The sequence below is a fragment of the Rhinoderma darwinii genome, chromosome 4 (genome assembly GCF_050947455.1).
Source record: "Rhinoderma darwinii isolate aRhiDar2 chromosome 4, aRhiDar2.hap1, whole genome shotgun sequence".
In the NCBI taxonomy this organism is placed as follows: domain Eukaryota; kingdom Metazoa; phylum Chordata; class Amphibia; order Anura; family Rhinodermatidae; genus Rhinoderma; species Rhinoderma darwinii.
Window position 1 is genome coordinate 47,352,081 of NC_134690.1, and position 18,460 is coordinate 47,370,540.

Below are 18,460 nucleotides of genomic sequence, written 5' to 3' on the forward strand. Positions count from 1 at the left end.
TAAAGTGGCAGACACTTTCTTGCCGCGGTTCTGCCTGCCATTGAAATCGGGCGAAAAATGCTGCGAAAATAGCGGCAAGAAATCAATGGGAGGCAGAAAAATTCTGGAGCTTTCTTTTGTGGCCTTTTTTTTGCCCACGGTTTTTGTATTAGATTTAAGAAAAAGTGGGCAAGAAAAAAAGAAAAGAGTGAAAAAAAACGCTGGCAAATTCAAAATCTGATTCAAAATTCTTGATGGAATTTTGAGGCAGATTTTTTTCTGCCTGACAAAAAAACCACTGTGTGAATTAGGCTCTAATGAATATAGGACTGACCTGTACCTCTCTCCACAAGTACTCCTCTCCATTTAAAGGCACAGTGTTTTGTTTTTTAATCCCTCTCTCCGGCAGATGTCAGTCAGTTATGGGTTACAATGAGCAGCACCTGTTGGCTTTTTGAGGATAAATCACATCGCAGGAACTTCAGAGCCCTGAAAAAAAAAAAGTCATCATTTCCTTAGTTAACAATGTAAATGGAACAAACTTTGACAGCAATCAACCCAAGGCTGAATTCATTTTCCGTCTAACAAAGAAGTTAAATCCCTGCGCACAATTATGTATTAATTCAAATGGCAGCAATTTACCGTATCTGAAGCACATTCGCTTCTCTCGTATCTCGTGCTCCGTTTACTTTTATATTATAATAAAGTTTAGCGTTGTTTTTTTTTCAGCAAGTTGTTTGTAAGAAATGACACCCGTTGCTTGTCCCAGTTTAATATTCATGCCGAGCTTGACATTAAATTGACAGAAATGGATCAAATTGCTCAAACGCCTCAAATAGTTCCCTGTGTGTACAGAAAACCTGTGATGCAAGTCCAGAGATGAGATGATCAGCGGGATTTCGTGGTGATTTCACATAAAGAGCTATTCCAGGAGGCCCCTATAGAGGGCAGCACTGCTGACTTACAGTAATCAATCATTATTTCCCTTCCTCATCACTGTTCCATCTAATGCAACACAGGGTGTCCTGTCTAAAATGTACCTACAGCACTGCTCATCCTGATCTGCCTGGTTCATGAAGAGAATGCCAGAGCTACTCTAATACCTATACAAACAGAGCTTCAGAAGCTTTATGCTGATTTTGATTTTACAGTTTTTTCTTCTACCTTCATGATCTCGATGCAGCACAGTTTAGGTACTACAACCCCCAGCATCTTACCCCTGAATGCACTTGTGCAGCTTAGCACCTAGCCATGCATGAGATGGTGCTGACAGGGCCGTTAGCCCCTTTGCTTTAGGGATCAACTTACGATTCCAAAGGTAGTGCCAATATGGCACGCATGACATTGGTAACCATTGAGCTACCATGCAGGTTATATCAGATCATTATTATTAAAAGGGATGACAACCCCTTTCCATATGCAGATGGACTCAAAGAGGGAGTTCACCAGTGGAACCCCCTCTTTGAGCGACGGCAGAGAACTGCTAAGTATCAGTGAGCCGCGCCCTGGCAGACCTCGCCCATCCTTGTATTACGTGGATGGCCAGACACTTGAATAGACCCCCTGTAATGCTAAATGGATACATCCCAACATTTGCATCCCCATTCGCAAACACATTTAAGTCCCATCTCCGATTGCCCACAAGACATCTGGAGAATGCCCACTTTTATGCAAGTCTACATTAGCCCCATCCACTTTTCAACCCATTAGTGGGACCATCTAGCAAGAAAAAAACAACGGATGATTAAGAGGCTGGCTGGTTTCAGAAGCCCTACCAACGGGCATCATATAATTCTTGAGGTGAATTGAGGACACACTAGAGGGCGAAGGCCTTGTTCACACGGCGTGTATTTGACACGTTTTAAAAAAAAAAAACATGCTTTAAGCTTCCTATTGACATCAATGGGAAAACGCCTTGTAGAGCAGACAAAGGGTTTTCTTTTTCTGCGCGCATGTTTCAAAAAAATGCGTAGTGTAAAAAATAAATTAAAAAAAGGCAGCTCAATTTTTGGTGTGTAAGAAGCGTCGAAATCGTGCCTAATTCCCACAGTGAATGGGAGTACGAATTACGCATCAAAAAAAGCAACAAAAATGGCCACCAAATGTGGCAGAAACCGTGACAAAAACGCATAAACCGTCTATATTCAATTCTTGACACATTTAGACATTATTTATTTTTTTTAATGTCGTGTGAACCAGGCCCAATACATTGAAGATGACTTAACCCCTTAATGACAGCCGATAAGCCTTTTCACGGCGGTCATTAGGGGGCTTTATTTTGCTGCAATAGCCTTTTCACGGCGCTGCATCAGAATAAATAAACAGAGCAGGGAGCCATTAAATCTTCCTGCTCTCAGCTGCCAGATGTAGCTGAGGGCTGGGGGCGTCCCTGCTCGAACGTGTGAGATCGATATCAGTATCGATCTCACCCGTTTAACCCCTCAGATTCGGTGCTCAATAGCGTGCGCCGCATCTGAGTGGTTTTGGAGAGAGGGAGGGAGCTCCCTCTCATCCCACTGACACCCGGCGATAAGATCGCCGAGTGTCTGTGTCTCCATTGGCAGCTGGGGGCCTAATAAAGGCCCTCAGGTCTGCCTGTAGTGAATGCCTGCTAGATCATGCCTCTGGCATTGCCCAGCAGATGCCTGTCCGTTTTACACGGACAGGCAGTAATACACTGCAATACAGAAGTATTGCAGTGTAATATGCTATCATCCGATCGCTTTGATACTAAAGTCCCCTAGTGGGACTAGTAAAAAAAAAAGTTTAATAAAGTTAATTAAAAAAAAATGAAAAGCCCACTTTTTTCCCCTTACAAACTGCTTTAGCAACAAAGTCCTTAACCCTCTGTTTATTTTTTATTAATTTATTTTTGTTGCTTTGGGGTTGTCTGAGTCATGTCATGTTCTAAACTTTCCACATAGTGCAAAATCTTTCAGTCCATTCATTTTCTCACGAAGCTCGTGCTAAATTACAAGCATAGAAACAGTTTTACCCAAACAAAGCCATCATTCTCCTAAATGAGTTCCCTTTATAAGATGGCAGCGATCGCTCTGTCTGTGTGTTCTTGTGGGAATAATACTTAAAAAGTAATAACACATTAATGCAGTTTGCCTTTCTACTTGAAGCCATCAAAGCTTTTCTTAATCTGACTGAAGATATTTCTTTCCGAGAAATTACACTGCACTCCCAAATTGTAGAAATGAATAAATCAATCGAGTCGAATATATAGAAAAAAAGACCTTCCATATTCTTTGTAGTTATTCATTAAAACTGCACGTAGAAAAAGTACTAATTGCACATTTTTATGTAGTCGGTATCTCAGAAATGTGTTTTAGGGCTTCTTGTATTAAGTAGTGGCTGCTTTTTTTTAGTAAAAATATCTTCTTAAAAGAACATTAATCCTAAAATAAAAGCTGCTACAAAGAGTAAAATGTAACTGTTCAGTGTGGTTTTGTATTTGTTCAGATTTATCTCTGCATTTTCTTCAGTTTTCCTGCTCATCATTTATAGGAGTTCAGGGAGATGTTTAGTTTTTGTAAAATACTAGTGCAGAATGGGATCGCGTTGTTTTCTGTGGCATTGTGGGAACAAGTGAAAATTAAAGGAGTATTCCTATGAGAAATATTTATCACCTAGCCATTGGATAGGTGATAAATGTTAAATATGTGGGGTTAAAACGGCTGGGAACCCCCACCAATTCCTTAATGTGGGACCCTTATCTCCCCTTACTGCATGACCGTCGAGAAGGAGTTTGTATGGAGTAGCAATTGAGCATGTACACTGCTGTTCCTTACAAGCTCACCGCAGTTGGGTGGATGAGGAAAGCGGGGACTGTGGTCCCCCTGTTCCAGCAATCATGGCGTCATAGCAGTTGGATACACTACAACCTCTTTCCAATATTGAAAGCAATGGACATTTTTTTTGCATCACCGCTCTCCAACATCTATTCTACTTGGTGGGTTTCCTGCATTGGCTATGAGATATCATTCCTTTTCTGTGTGTGAAAGTGAGGAGAGCCACAAAAGGGGTCCATTCACACGTTGCAGTTGAGGTGCCATTGGAACCGCATCGAAAACCGCATGCATTTTTACCGCAATTGGTAAAAACGTAAACTGCATTGAAAAATGCGTCAAATGGCGGTAAAAATGCATGTCGTTTTCAAATGCATTTTTTCAATGCGGTTCTAACCGCATCTTGGCTGCAATGTGTGAATGGACCCTTAATGTGCGTCTGTGTGGTCACATCGTTGGTTTCATTGAGAGTCGTGCCTCATGCAGACAGACCTGTATTATACCATAATGCATTTACCATTATCACCAACATTAGTAATTATGGTTATAAAGTTGTAACGATTACGGTCCAGGGTAAATCACAAAAACTTTATTTACACTGTGTTGTCTAAATCAGTTCATTAAGAGGCATAGAAACCTTTATAGTTTACCAAATCATGGAGATGAGCATGTTGATTTTGTGGGTGGTAGTGACCTGCGTAGGCATTATTTTTGCGAGGACAGGGACAATGTCATGAGGTGAGAGTGGTACAACAAATTGTAGTCCACTAGCTCTCTATAACTATTCCATGAGGAAACACAAACAACTATCTCTTGCCTGTTGTAGAAGTGGCAGCACTTGCTGTTGCTAGAATCCATAACCTGATTCCAAGAAAACTTGGTGGCAAAACACTGGTGTAGTCAATAAAGTAAACGGAAAAAGCAGGAGAGAAGTGGGCTGATTTTTTTGGGAGACCGTAACCTGGTTTCCTTGTTCTTGTTAACTGGTAAAGGGATGAATTTGATGTAGGCTCATTATGATGTAGGCAGTGATAGCTATTCAAGGGGATGTTGACAGCAGAAGGAGATGAGTGTGTTGATTATGTGAGAGACAGTGACCTCTCCTCTTATGTGGCTTAAGCTTTGTTCACATCTGCGCTAGGGCTCCATTCTGATGTTCCGTCTGAGCTTTCCGTTAGAACGGAGTCCTGACAGACACAAACGTAAACCATACGTTTCCATCACCATTTATTTCAATGCTCACGGATCAGGTGCCAGTGGTTTCCATTTGTCTTCGTTGTGCAAGGGTTCAGTCAATTTTGACGGACTCAATAGCGTAGTCGACCAATGGGGATGGAAACGGAAATCTATGGTTTCCGTTTGTGTGTGTCAGGGCTCAGTTTCCGACGGAAAGCTCAGTCGGAACGGAGCCATTGTGCAGATGTGAACAGATGTGAAGCCTTCGTGAGGACAGGACTGAATGTGAAATAATGAACTTCTCAGTCCATGCTGGTGAAAAAATTGCAGGCTGAATGAGTCTACGTAGGTGAAAGTTACTGCCACTTGAGCATTCTTGAAGCATCTGATTTGCTATGGAGACTCAAGCACTAAACTGCATTTAGCATTGGAAACTAACCCCCCCCCCCCCCCCCCGCGCACACCCCATCAATATACATCTATAAACAAGGCTCAGTTTACATCTAATTTTTCAGTAAAGACAGAGGTATAGGTCGGTACTATTCCCTGACGTATGAGAAGATGCGCTCGTAAACCTCCATGCACCCAGCATATGCCAATAGAGTGTCCTTTTGGCATACGCTGAGCTGGTATGTGTCTGCATAATTTTTTGTTTTTCACTGCATAGAAATGCATGGTCTTTAGTTACAAAAACACCCATGTAGAATGGGAGTCAATTTCCGACACATGCCACTGTACACAATACCTCCAATGTGCCTGAAAATGAGATGTGAACTGAGCCTAAACTTTAAAGTGGTTTTCATAGGGAATCTAAAGCCGTTTTTTTGGAGGCCTATATAAGCCACCATTTTACCATGTCAGAAACACCAGAACATCTACCTCTTAACGCTATCCTAATGCCGAGCAATTAAATATGTAGACCGGCAGCTGTATGGCTCAGCTGTAGAATAATAGACCTATATCAGTCGCTGATATAGATGGAGATAAATGACAGTCAGCCTTACTTTATGTTGGCGCAGACTTCACATCGGGTGGGGAAATAACAGACATGTCTCATTTAATCAGGATCACAAATCTCCCCTGTGCATATCCTATACTGAATGACATAGTATGTCAGTTACATAGCAAGGGATTAAGTGGAGTCAGATAAAACAGGGGGGCATAACATAAATAACGCCATACCCGCTGTGCCCATTCATTATAAAATGCGGCACGGTATGTATTTATTCATAGGCTCTTAATGCAGTTATTTCAGTCTCACCAGGAGATCCCGGCCTATGACCCGACTATATCCAAGTACTGTTTAATATATACAAGGCATGCTGGTGATCGCATAACCGTGACTTACGGAGAGCAGCACAAATTGGTTTTTAGAAATGTAATTGCTCATGGCTGCAATAACCCAAAGCGTTACAATGCGTATACAAATATGTCTCTGATGTTACATCGGATGGACATGTAGATTGAAATGGAGGTTTTCAAGTCAAAATTCATTGACTGGAGAAAAAAAAAGTAACATTTATAGTGAACTTCTATAATATCATGATTGGTTTATTGTTGCAGCCCGTTGGGGCTGTCTGTACCCTGGCCGGTCCCTTGCAGTATAATCGCTTAGATCCTGCAGAGCAAACGAGCCACCAGTGATGTCTTCCAGAAGATGATCCCTCCACCGGTGTACGGTGATGACAGACAGAACGTCGATAAGTTGTGACATCTTCTAGAAGGAGGTCTCCTCGGCTCTTAGGGCACCTGCTGCCTCCACGCTGGCATTCTACATGAGTTCAACAGGGGACCTATACAATAGACCAGTTACCAGTTTCAGGAATTTACTGAAAATGCAACATTTTTTTTCATGTGTGTGTTTGGAAATACTTTGTCACAAATGGCTCAGGGATAGAAAACAGAGGGTGGTTATTAATGGTACATCCTCAGGATTGGGTCATGGTTATTAGTGGGGTACCACAGGGGTCAGTATTGCGCCCTCTTTCTTGCAGAGTATAATTTCAATATTTGCAGATGATACTAAGGCTATGTGCACACCACAGTTTTTAGATCCCAATGTATACATTAAACGTAGGCTGTGACGGATACCTAACAATGGCATCTGCCACCATATATTTTAATGGTAACAATAAAGACAGACGTGGACTGGTGTCCTAAGGGTTCAAGATGTATCCATTAAACGGATACCATTATAGTCTATGGGTGAAGGATGTCACTATTAGGCATCCATTTAGCGTTTCCATTGCCAGTAGACTATAATGGTATCCGTTTAACATATACGTTGTGAAAAGCTTATGAAGGACACATTAAATGTATGTATGCCGGTGATATATATCATACAGTGGCATGCGTCACCCATAGGTTCCCATGTTAGAAAAAAAAAAGGTACTACTACACTATTTCATCCATCAAAAAAAATGTAGACTGAGTATACCAGCCTGACAGAGGCCAGAAGGCTACACATTTTTGGCCTTCGTTGAGCTAATGGAGCCCTATGGACACATTTAGTGTGTATGTTGGAAGCTTTCGCAATGTACACACTAAACGTAGTGCACAAAAGTAATGTGAACAGGTCCTAAGCTCTTTAAAGTAATCAACAGAGAAGAGTATAATATAATACTACAGAGGGATTTGGGAAAGCTGGAGGTTTGGGTAGAAATACCAAATTCATTTTAATGTTGATAAATGTAAGGTTATGATCTTGGGCCGAGAAAACAAATTCTACAATTATGTTAAATGGTAAAACATTTCGGTAAAACTGCTCCTGAAAACGACTTGGGGATATTGGTGGACGGTAAAATTAACATTAGCAACCAGTGCCAGGCAGCTGCTGCCAAGGCAAATAAAATCATGGGATGCATCAAAAGAGGCATAGATGCTCATGACAAGAACATCGTTTTGCCTCTACAAATCACTAGTCAGACCACATATGGAATATTGTGTACAACTTTGACCACCTGTGTATAAGAAGGAAATAGCTAAAAACTGGAACGGGTGCAGAGCAGGGCGATCAAGGTGATAAAGGGAATGGGTGGATTGCAGTAACAAGAAAGGTAATCAAAATTGGGGCTATTCAGTTTGAGAAAAAGATGACTTAGGGGCGATCTAATTACAATGTTCATATGAATGAACAGTACAGAGAATATTATTTTTATACCTAAGCCGGTTACCATAACATGGGGGCATCCTCTACATCTAGAGGAAAGAAGGTTTCACCATAATCATAGAAGAGGATTCTTTACTGTACGAGCAGTAAGACTACAGAACAAGCTACAACAGGATATTATAATAGTTGATTCTTTGAAAAAGTTTAATAGGGGCCAGGATGTCATTCTTGAAAAATATAATATTACAAGTTATTGGTATTAGATTGTTGGAGATGGGTCGTTGATCTAGGGTTTTGGCTTTGGGAATAAAATATTCCCCAATATTTAACTGACTCATAGAGGTTTTTGCCTCTTGATCAACACTATGTATCTATTTATTGAAAAAAAAAACACAATTGCCTGTAGCCACCATTAATAGGTCACTCTATATACAGCTTTATATGGCTTCTATTCACCTAAATCAGAGTTGCTACATACAAGTCGCCCCATAGTGGTGACAATAGGCAGCCAAGATTTTCACATTTATATGTATGGGGGAACAGAATTATTGTACTATAGAAATGCAGTTCTGTTATCCAATCAAGTATATTAAGGTATTGTTCCTAATCATTTCAGTGGGCCTGTGCTGCAGCTCTTTGCACATCATGTGGTAGGGAGAGGTGCGGTGCACGGAGAATGACAAAGCACCCCATATGTTCTAGGGATCGGTGAGGGTCGTAGCAGTATGGTGGGAAACCCCTTTTAAAGATTTTCTATTTTTTTATGATCCCGATTCATGATTTAATTTAGGACCGCATTAGCGCTAACACTGTATATATACCGGATGCTTACTGCTTACTCTACAAGTACATTTAAAGGGGTTTTACCACAAACCCATGTATCCCCTATCCACAGGATAGGGGATAAATGTGTGATTGCTGGGGGGTCTGAACTCTGGGACCCCCAGCGATAAAGAGAACAGGGGACTGAAAGTCCCCCGAAGTGCTCCATGAGAATGGAGTTCTGGTGCGCATGCTCGACCAGCACTCCATTCATGCACACCAGCATTCTCATGGAGCACTTCGGCGGACTTTAGGTCCCGCGGTCCAGCGGTTGGACCCTCAGCGATCACACATGTATTCCCTATCCTGTGGATAGGGGATACATGTGTTTTTTGGGAAAACCCCTTTAAGGAGAAATAGCTCTTCAAAGAGCCCATTTAAAATCTAAATTCCCAAAAATATTTATAAAACACAGCTACCAGCTATAAAAATAAAACCGCTCCATTACACGGACCCCTAGAGGGGCTCGTTCCTGAAATTTGGCCTGCGTAAGCGCTCGTTCGTCCATCGTTCGCATCTTTTATGAAGACAGAAAAATGGTCGCTTGTCGGCAGCATTAACGATCGTTTGTCCCCATATTTGCGATCATTTCTCCATTGACATGCTGTATTGTCGATCGGCACTCGTTTAACGGAAAGAATATCTGCCCGCGTAAAAGGACCTTTACAGCAGCTGTGAACACGCCAACTGACATGAATTGTGTTGTAGCAGATCTGCAATGCATTATGGGGCCTCCGCTTAGATGTCGGCAAACTCAACCTTGAAAGATAAAAATCTGGACAGTAGAATAATTTGTTTAAACAAAAAAAAAAAAGAATTAAGCGCGTCATTTACTTCAGATCGTGTTTGCCCACTCCACTGAGCTTTACGACATTGACCACCATTTAAATGTATTTGTTGAGCCGTAGCAATAAACATAATCGTAACCGCTGAGCAGTTAGACGGCGGTATTTGGCCTTCAGTGTCAGTAAAGAATGGGAGATTGTTACAGACGCTTTGCCTTTTTTGTCTCCATGACCAGATGTACAATTTATTCCTTCTCGACTTTTATGGGAAATGTAATTATTGTTTAAATGTTTTGACGTTGTAGTCGGCATTTTGAAAAGGAACTCGTGTCCTTAAAAATTAATTTCCTGAAATATGTTTTATTTATGACGATTGTACGCCGCTCCGCAGACTATGGAAAGGATAATGATTATTTTGGGTGTCCTGGCTGATTACGTACAAAGAGCGTCCAAAAGTCATTTTCTTCTCTTTTATAAGGTGGACATTTATAGGGATTAGTGCACTGAGGATTTGTGGCATTGCCCATTGCTGCCAACGAGACGTTTCCTTTAAAGCCAACCTGTTACCTGTTTCTTTGGCGTTAGTTTATATTGTTTCTATGCACAGAAAATTTCACAGTAATGTTATATGAAGTTATTTGTGTGTGTGTATATATATATATATATATATATATATATATATATATATATATATATATATATATATATAGAGAGAGAGATCCAAAAAAGTAGGCAGCACACCATAGAATTTAGTGAAAAAGAGGGTACTTTATTAACCCCAAGTGTGACGTTTCAGCTCTATCCACTAGAGCCTTTCTCAAGCTAGTGGATAGAGCTGAAATGTCGCACTTGGGGTTAATAAAGTACCCTCTTTTTCACTAAATTCTATGGTGTGCTGCCTACTTTTTTGGATCTCTGTTGATATTGAGAGCTTGGTCTGCTCTCTGGGGCCTGCACCCACATCCTGTTACAACCGGATAGATAGATAGATAGATATGAGATAGATAGATATGAGATAGATAGATATGAGATAGATAGATAGATAGATACATATGAGATAGATATGAGATAGATAGATATGAGATAGATAGATAGATATGAGATAGATAGATAGATATGAGATAGATAGATAGATATGAGATAGATAGATAGATATGAGATAGATAGATAGATATGAGATAGATAGATAGATAGATAGATAGATAGATAGATAGATAGATAGATAGATAGATAGATAGATAGATAGATAGATAGATAGATAGATAGATATGAGATAGATAGATAGATATGAGATAGATAGATAGATATGAGATAGATAGATAGATAGATATGAGATAGATAGATAGATAGATAGATAGATATGAGAGAGATAGATAGATAGATAGATAGATAGATAGATATTAGATAGATATGAGATAGATAGATATTAGATAGATAGATAGATAGATAGATAGATAGATAGATAGATAGATAGATAGATAGATAGATAGATAGATAGATAGATAGATAGATAGATAGATAGATAGATAGATAGATATGAGATAGATAGATAGATAGATATGAGATAGATAGATAGATATGAGATAGATAGATAGATATGAGATAGATAGATAGATATGAGATAGATAGATAGATATGAGATAGATAGATAGATAGATAGATAGATAGATAGATAGATAGATAGATAAATAGATATGAGATAGATAGATAAATAGATATGAGATAGATAGATAGATATGAGATAGATAGATAGATAGATAGATATGAGAGAGATAGATAGATAGATATGAGAGAGATAGATAGATAGATAGATAGATAGATATTAGATAGATATGAGATAGATAGATATTAGATAGATATGAGATAGATAGATAGATAGATAGATAGATATATGAGATAGATAGATAGAAAGATAGATAGATAGATATGAGATAGATAGATATTAGATAGATATATGAGATAGATAGATAGATATGAGATAGATAGATAGATAGATATGAGATAGATAGATACTAGTCCTTCTCAATTAATTCGAATATCATCAAAAAGTTAATTTATTTCAGTAATTCAATTGAAAAAGTGAAACTCATATTATATAGATTCATTACACACTGAGTGATCTATTTCCAGCATTTTTTTTTCTTTTAATGTTGATGATTATAGGAACAGTTAAAGAAAACCCAAAATTTAGTCTCTCAGAAATTAGAATATTATAGAGGCCCGATTTTAAAAATTTATTCCAGCTGGGCCCCTGTGCTGTGAGTCTGCTGTTTTAGGGTCCCCTCTGTGCTGTCCCAAAATGCAAAATGACTGCAGATTGGCTGTTCTCGGATTGGCCAGAGCTTCTCACGTGAGCAGTTCTGTCCAATCCATGAACAGTGGGTGTGTCTTAGCCACAGCGCTTCTCAGACGGAGTTTATCTTGAGACCACACATAGGAGACCCTAAAACGGTGGATCCACTGTATAGGGGGGGGGGGGGGCGCAACTGGAACGCACCAAGTAATATTACTCCATATAGCCCATCACATTTATAATTTTGTCCGGAGGGTCGCTTTAAGTATTGTGTGTCTTTAAAGTTTACTTTTAATGAGACACTCCAGTGTTTTTTTTTTTGTTTTTTTTATTGTGCCCCCCATTTATACAGTACACCTGGTAAAAGGTAGGGCAGGTCATTCTCCTCGGGTGCTTTGTTGCAGAAATATCCCGGCCGCAATTATGTCACATGACCGCACTGTGACCTGCCGAATCCTACAGGGTCTGCTGTGTGGACCAGAAGTTTCTTTCACTATGCGTTCCTATTCAGACGCTCAATAGGAGTCTCGTAGGAATTCATAGTGAAAGTAATTTCCGGTCCATTAGCAGACGCTGTAGGAATCGGCCGGTCACGTGACATAATTGCGGTCGGGATATTTTGGCAGCAAAGCGCCCGGTAAGAGGATGACCTGCCCTACCTTGTACTGGGTGCACTGTATAAATGGGGGGCACAGAAAAGCAAAAACAAACACTGGATGTTTACCCAGTGGGCTATAGTTTCTAGAATTTGTATTCATCACAAAAAACTTCTCTGGAAAGATCTGCAAATATTTGTTTATATGTGAACTGTATCAGTAATCTGATACATAGCTCATTTAAACCGACATAAGATAGCGCTTATGAGAGTTGTGCGAATGCCCCCGAGCACGCTATCCCAGTAAAGTGAGATAATTCCGCTCTTACTGTAAAAACCTTTCCGTCACCCAGAAGTCTCTCTGGGCATTTTCTATTATAAATGATAAAATAAAGGAAGTTAATAAAACCACAATTATTAATCTACGAACGCAAAGTTGTTTTGTTTTTTATAGTTGCTTTTTTTTGGCGGCGGTTTTGTGTTATGTCATAATTCTAAAGCCATTTATCTCGACGGAAGCTGTTTTTGTGATGTCACCTACAGATCTCCGCTGTTGGTATAATAACAATAGACGTATTAATGACAGTAGAGCGCTATGTGTGAGGGATGGCACAGCCAGAAGCATATTACAGAGCAGTATTAATCATAAAAGCTTAATGCTGCACCAGATCATCAGTTTGGAGGACTCTGCGGAGCGCTGAAGCCACTGGATGCCGTCATTTGTGTTACAGCGCCTTAATGGCCTTTCCGAACCTTATAACCAAGATTACGATGTATACAATTTAGAATATTATTACAATTCTATAAATCTAAATGGCCAGATTATAGCAGCACAGTGACGTTTTATTTGGGCATAATAGGCCCTTGTCCCCGCAGTCTCACATACCATACAGGGTTGCCGACCTAAATACGGACATCCAGCATTGTTTATAGACCAATTAGAACCTCCTAATGAATGATAAAGTAATATACGGTTACGTCTACAAGTCCGATACTGATATGAACTCATCAGCAGCATGTACTGTGGCCTGTTAGGCCCTGTTCACACAGTTTTTTGACAGGTTTTTTGGCGCAAAAACTCGTCAAAAAACGCCCGAAAATGCCTCCCATTGATTTCAATGGGAGTTGGACGAGTTTTTTTACCGCGAGCAAAAAGAAGCGACATGACCCATCTTGAGGCGGTTTCCACCTCAAAACCCCATTTCAATCAGTCAGAAAGGGTAAAAAAAAACACCTTGACGAGTGTTTTGACGAGTTTTTGTCAAACCACTGTGCAAAAAACGTCTGGAGCAGTTGTGTGAACACAGCCTAAGACGATGATCACAATATACACAATAAAATTACGATCACAATAACCTGTACAAGCGACTCCGGCTAAAAAACTAAAATTAAAACAATCCTAGACCCATCGATTTCCCTTTAGCATGATAAATGAAGGCTCCCAGGTCTGCCGTGTTTCTCCTTTTTTAAGCCCTACTAGAGGCAAAGCTTAATAGGAGGCCGTTAAAATCACAATAGTATATGGTGCTGTGAAGGAATAACTTCGAAACTCCATGTTTTGTATTTTGTGTCAGTATACACTGCACAATATGATATTCATGTTTTTGTCTTTTAGTTTGCCTTGTAATAATCTGCAGATTACTTAGTTATTTCTTCTTGGCAGTAAAACAGTTCATGCAAGTAACATCAAGGTCAGAGGGAGGGATTCTCCCTTTGCTGATTACACTCTATGAGTTATTCTCTTAGTTCTATGTGTCCTATAAATATACGCTGTATGTGATAATAAATTGGAGTCTTTCCTTTTGAGAATTTGGTCTCAGCGTGATAGATTCTCCAAGCTGGTATAAACCTTCTTCTAATTTGGAACCTACAGAAATTAAAGAGGCTCTGTCACCAGATTTTGCAGCCCCTATCTGCTATTGCAGCAGATAGGCGCTGCAATGTAGATTACAGTAACGTTTTTATTTTTAAAAAACTAGCATTTTTGGCCAAGTTATGACCATTTTCGTATTTATGCAAATGAGGCTTGCAAAAGTACAACTGGGCGTGTTGAAAAGTAAAAGTACAACTGGGCGTGTATTATGTGCGTACATCGGGGCGTGTTTACTACTTTTACTAGCTGGGCGTTGTGTATAGAAGTGTCATCCACTTCTCTTCACAACGCCCAGCTTCTGGCAGTGCAGCACTGTGACGTCACTCACAGGTCCTGCATCGTGTCGGCACCAGAGGCTACAGATGATTCTGCAGCAGCATCGGCGTTTGCAGGTAAGTAGCTACATCGACTTACCTGCAAACGCCGATGCTGCTGCAGAATCATCTGTAGCCTCTGGTGCCGATGTGTCCTCGCTCGTCTGACACGATGCAGGACCTGTGAGTGACGTCACAGCGTGATCTCTCGAGAACACGCTGTGTGTCTGCACTGCCAGAAGCTGGGCGTTGTGAAGAGAAGTGGATGATACTTCTCGTCAGAACGCCCAGCTAGTAAAAGTAGTAAACACGCCCCGATGTACGCACATAATACACGCCCAGTTGTACTTTTACTTTTCAACACGCCCAGTTGTACTTTTGCAAGCCTCATTTGCATAAATACGAAAATGGTCATAACTTGGCCAAAAATGCTAGTTTTTTAAAAATAAAAACGTTACTGTAATCTACATTGCAGCGCCGATCTGCTGCAATAGCAGATAGGGGTTGCAAAATCTGGTGACAGAGCCTCTTTAAGGCGTATGGTACCGTTGCGACCGCAGGTAACAGCAAGCTAAAAAATGTAATCTAACAAAATGCAAAAATTTATGTAATGTTTTTAACACAACACAAATATTAAAAAAAGTTAAATAATACAATATATAAATAAACAGTCTGGATTATCAAAATATAATTTTATTTATCTCCTATGGGGGAATAGCGTTAAAAAAAATTCTTGAATTGCTGTTTTTTGGTCAACTCACCTGCCCAAAAATTTGTTATAAAAACTGGTTAAAAAGTCATACGGTATGTACCCCAAAGTGGTACCAATGAAAACTACAGCTCGCCCCGCAAATAATAAGCGCTCATACAGCTTCTTCGGCGGGTCTCTATGTCGACACAGAACAATTTTTGTTTTGACAAATTGTTTTTATCTTGTCGAAGTAGTAAAACTTGCTTTATGGCTTACTTTTGATATCTAGGCTTCCTGGGACTGCACTGATATGCCGTAATTCACGGAGTGTGTACTTTCTTTTCCTGATGGCCTATCATCTATAATATTTTGTGATTGCCATGGTTATACGGTCATGTGTTTGGGGTCCCCTGACCGCCGCCATCTTGTTTGGAGCTTTGTACCAGAAAAACAAAGCTCAGACTGCTATAAAGAAATTTTAGGAAATAAATCATCACACAATTTGATGATAAAGGTGGAAGAAATGGACTTTATTCCATGAATAGCTCCCGTCCAGCATTTTTTTTTCGGCCTCATGTGCGGTTGTCATTCCTATTCGAGAAAATGGGAACAGTTAAGGATTATTCGCTCATTGGATTGAATGCTACAGACTCTGCACTTTTCTTCCAGATCGGTCCTCGACTTTCTTCCAGGAGTTGATTTTATTTTATGACCTGCTGATTACGCCACTGAATTGTGTGCCGGGAATGTTCCCACAATCTGCCGCAGCAGCTGTTTTCTCGTGTTTAGCTGCAATGTGGAAATATTTTGCCTTACAATTAACGTGAGGCAGTATTACAGCCTGATCGCCCGTGATCTGCGCCATGAATCATACCAACGAGCATTTCATTTAAATTACGCACATCATTATTCCGTACGCTGCGTAATGAACACTGTTACCATATCATAAACCATTCATCGATCTACAATAATTCCTGTGTATTTGTGTTCTTCTCTTCCAGTTCTGTTGCAGCTGGCCAGTGACACTTTGCCGAATGATATCACGCTGTCTCTTGCGTATCTACTCGCTCTACCTCAGGTATGTTCACATTTCTCTCGTTTTATTCCTACATCAGGTATATTCTAGAGTCTTATAGAAGTACTGGAAGGCACGGGGAGCATCTGTCACCAGGACAGGCTCCTATAAAGGGGTTATCCTACCACATCTTATGATAAGTTCCCCAATGATCAAGAGAACAGGAGTCCCCTGATGAACGCTATGGGACTGCCGGATATGTCCAGCAGTTCCTTAGAGAATTAATGTAGCGGGAGCGCGCATGTGTGACCTGCCGCTCCGTTCATAACCGGGACTGAGGACCCCTGTTCTCTTGATTGGTGGGGGATCAAACACTTCTCACCTATCCTGTGGATAGGTGATAAGTTGAAGTGGTGAGGTAACCCCGAAAGTTAAAGGGGTTGTCCAACAAATTACAATTCTCACCTATTCGCAGGATAAGTGTATGATAGCTGGGGCCCCACTGCTAGGATATGCCATCACTCACTGATTGGTGGGGTCCTTCGAGTGAAGGTCTACTGTTCTCGCTAACATAACTGTGAGACCTTCCCACTCACATGGATGGGGTTGTGTTGAAATTCTTTAAACAGCGGGAGGCCGGGAACGCCACCTTGCAGGAGAGAAGCCAACCAGACCTTCGTCCCATTGTTCCTTGTATTGTTGGGGTACCAGATGTTGGAACCCACTATTTAGAATATTATGGCATAGCCTAGTGATATGCCGTAACAAACAATGATGGTAATGCCCCTTTAACCCACTATGCCCTTTGCTACTTGGGAGTAGTACATAAAACTAGGACATTATCCCCCATTTTCCCTCTTCTCCCCGTTCTTCATCATGGAATCCTGGTTTTCATGTGTTCAGTCACAATCAGGATTTGTAATAAGTGTGAAAACTAGATTGTCAATGATTTCATACACCTGATCTGTTTTTTTTACTAATGTCCGCTGCTCCCTAAGCTCGCCCCCCTGCCCTATCTGACTTGTCTATACCACGCCGTGTCTATTTGGCTTCATAAGACTTGACTAGCAGCTTTGTCTTTTTACGGTGACATTTAGTCACGTCTTTAAGTGAAATTGATAAGCGGCATCATTATTTAAAGATTATGTAAAATAGGCATTCATTAGCCGAGCTGCAGTCTATTATAACACATTACACCGAGCATTGAAGCCACTCTACCAGCGGAGGCTTGAAATCATGTGTTTTCTTCAGCCAAGTCAATTCCATCTCACTCGTTTTTTTCGTAGGTGCTAGATGCCAACAAATGCTTTGAAAAGCAATCGCATTCGGCTCTGTCTCTCCAGCTGGCGGCTTATTACTACAGCCTGCAAATCTATGCCCATTTGGCACCATGCTTCAAGGACAAGTGCCATCCTCTCTACAGGGTAAGTTCTCAGAGCTGTCTGTTTCTGCTCCGTTCCACGATGCAGGTGATCCGCTAGAAAAGCTTAGAACATAAGTTATATCTAATTAAAGAGAAAGTTCTCATCACGTCACTGAATATCTGGATATAATTCTCTAAATTCATTTCTAGCGGTGAATGTAAAGTGTCAGGCGGTTTGTCTTTTTCCTGTTCTTTTTCCTGTTCTAATATGTGCGTATATATATATATATGAATCTCTTCTCCAAAAAGTACCATATTTTTACACAGGTTAGAACTTTATTAATCAAATATTACTTGGATTTACGGGAACATTTTTAGGCCTATTTTAGGCCTTAATGAGCAATTTTTATTTTATTTTTTCCATTGTCGCTTTTAAAGAGCTATAACTTTTTTTTATTTTTGAGGACTTGTATTTTTACGGGATGAGTTGTATTTTTTAATGGCACCATTTTGGGGAACATATAATTTTTTGATCTACAGGAATAGAAAAAAAAAACATCAATTTCGCCATTGTTCTATGCTTTTTAAATTTGCACAGGTCACCGTGTGGCATAAATAACATGCTACATTTATTCTATGGGTCGGTATAAT

At 40.2% G+C, this 18,460-nt stretch overlaps 1 protein-coding gene across 2 annotated transcripts in view; it reads left to right on the forward strand.

The window, feature by feature from the left end:
* The window catches only part of NBAS (NBAS subunit of NRZ tethering complex), a 655,156-nt gene that overhangs the window by 327,877 nt on the left and 308,819 nt on the right, over positions 1–18,460 (forward strand). For both annotated transcript variants that reach the window (XM_075861089.1, XM_075861091.1), the window contains 2 exons: positions 16,433–16,509; positions 17,733–17,870. In XM_075861089.1, coding sequence (XP_075717204.1) covers positions 16,433–16,509; positions 17,733–17,870 — 215 coding nt within the window. The remainder of the gene's footprint in view (positions 1–16,432; positions 16,510–17,732; positions 17,871–18,460) is intronic.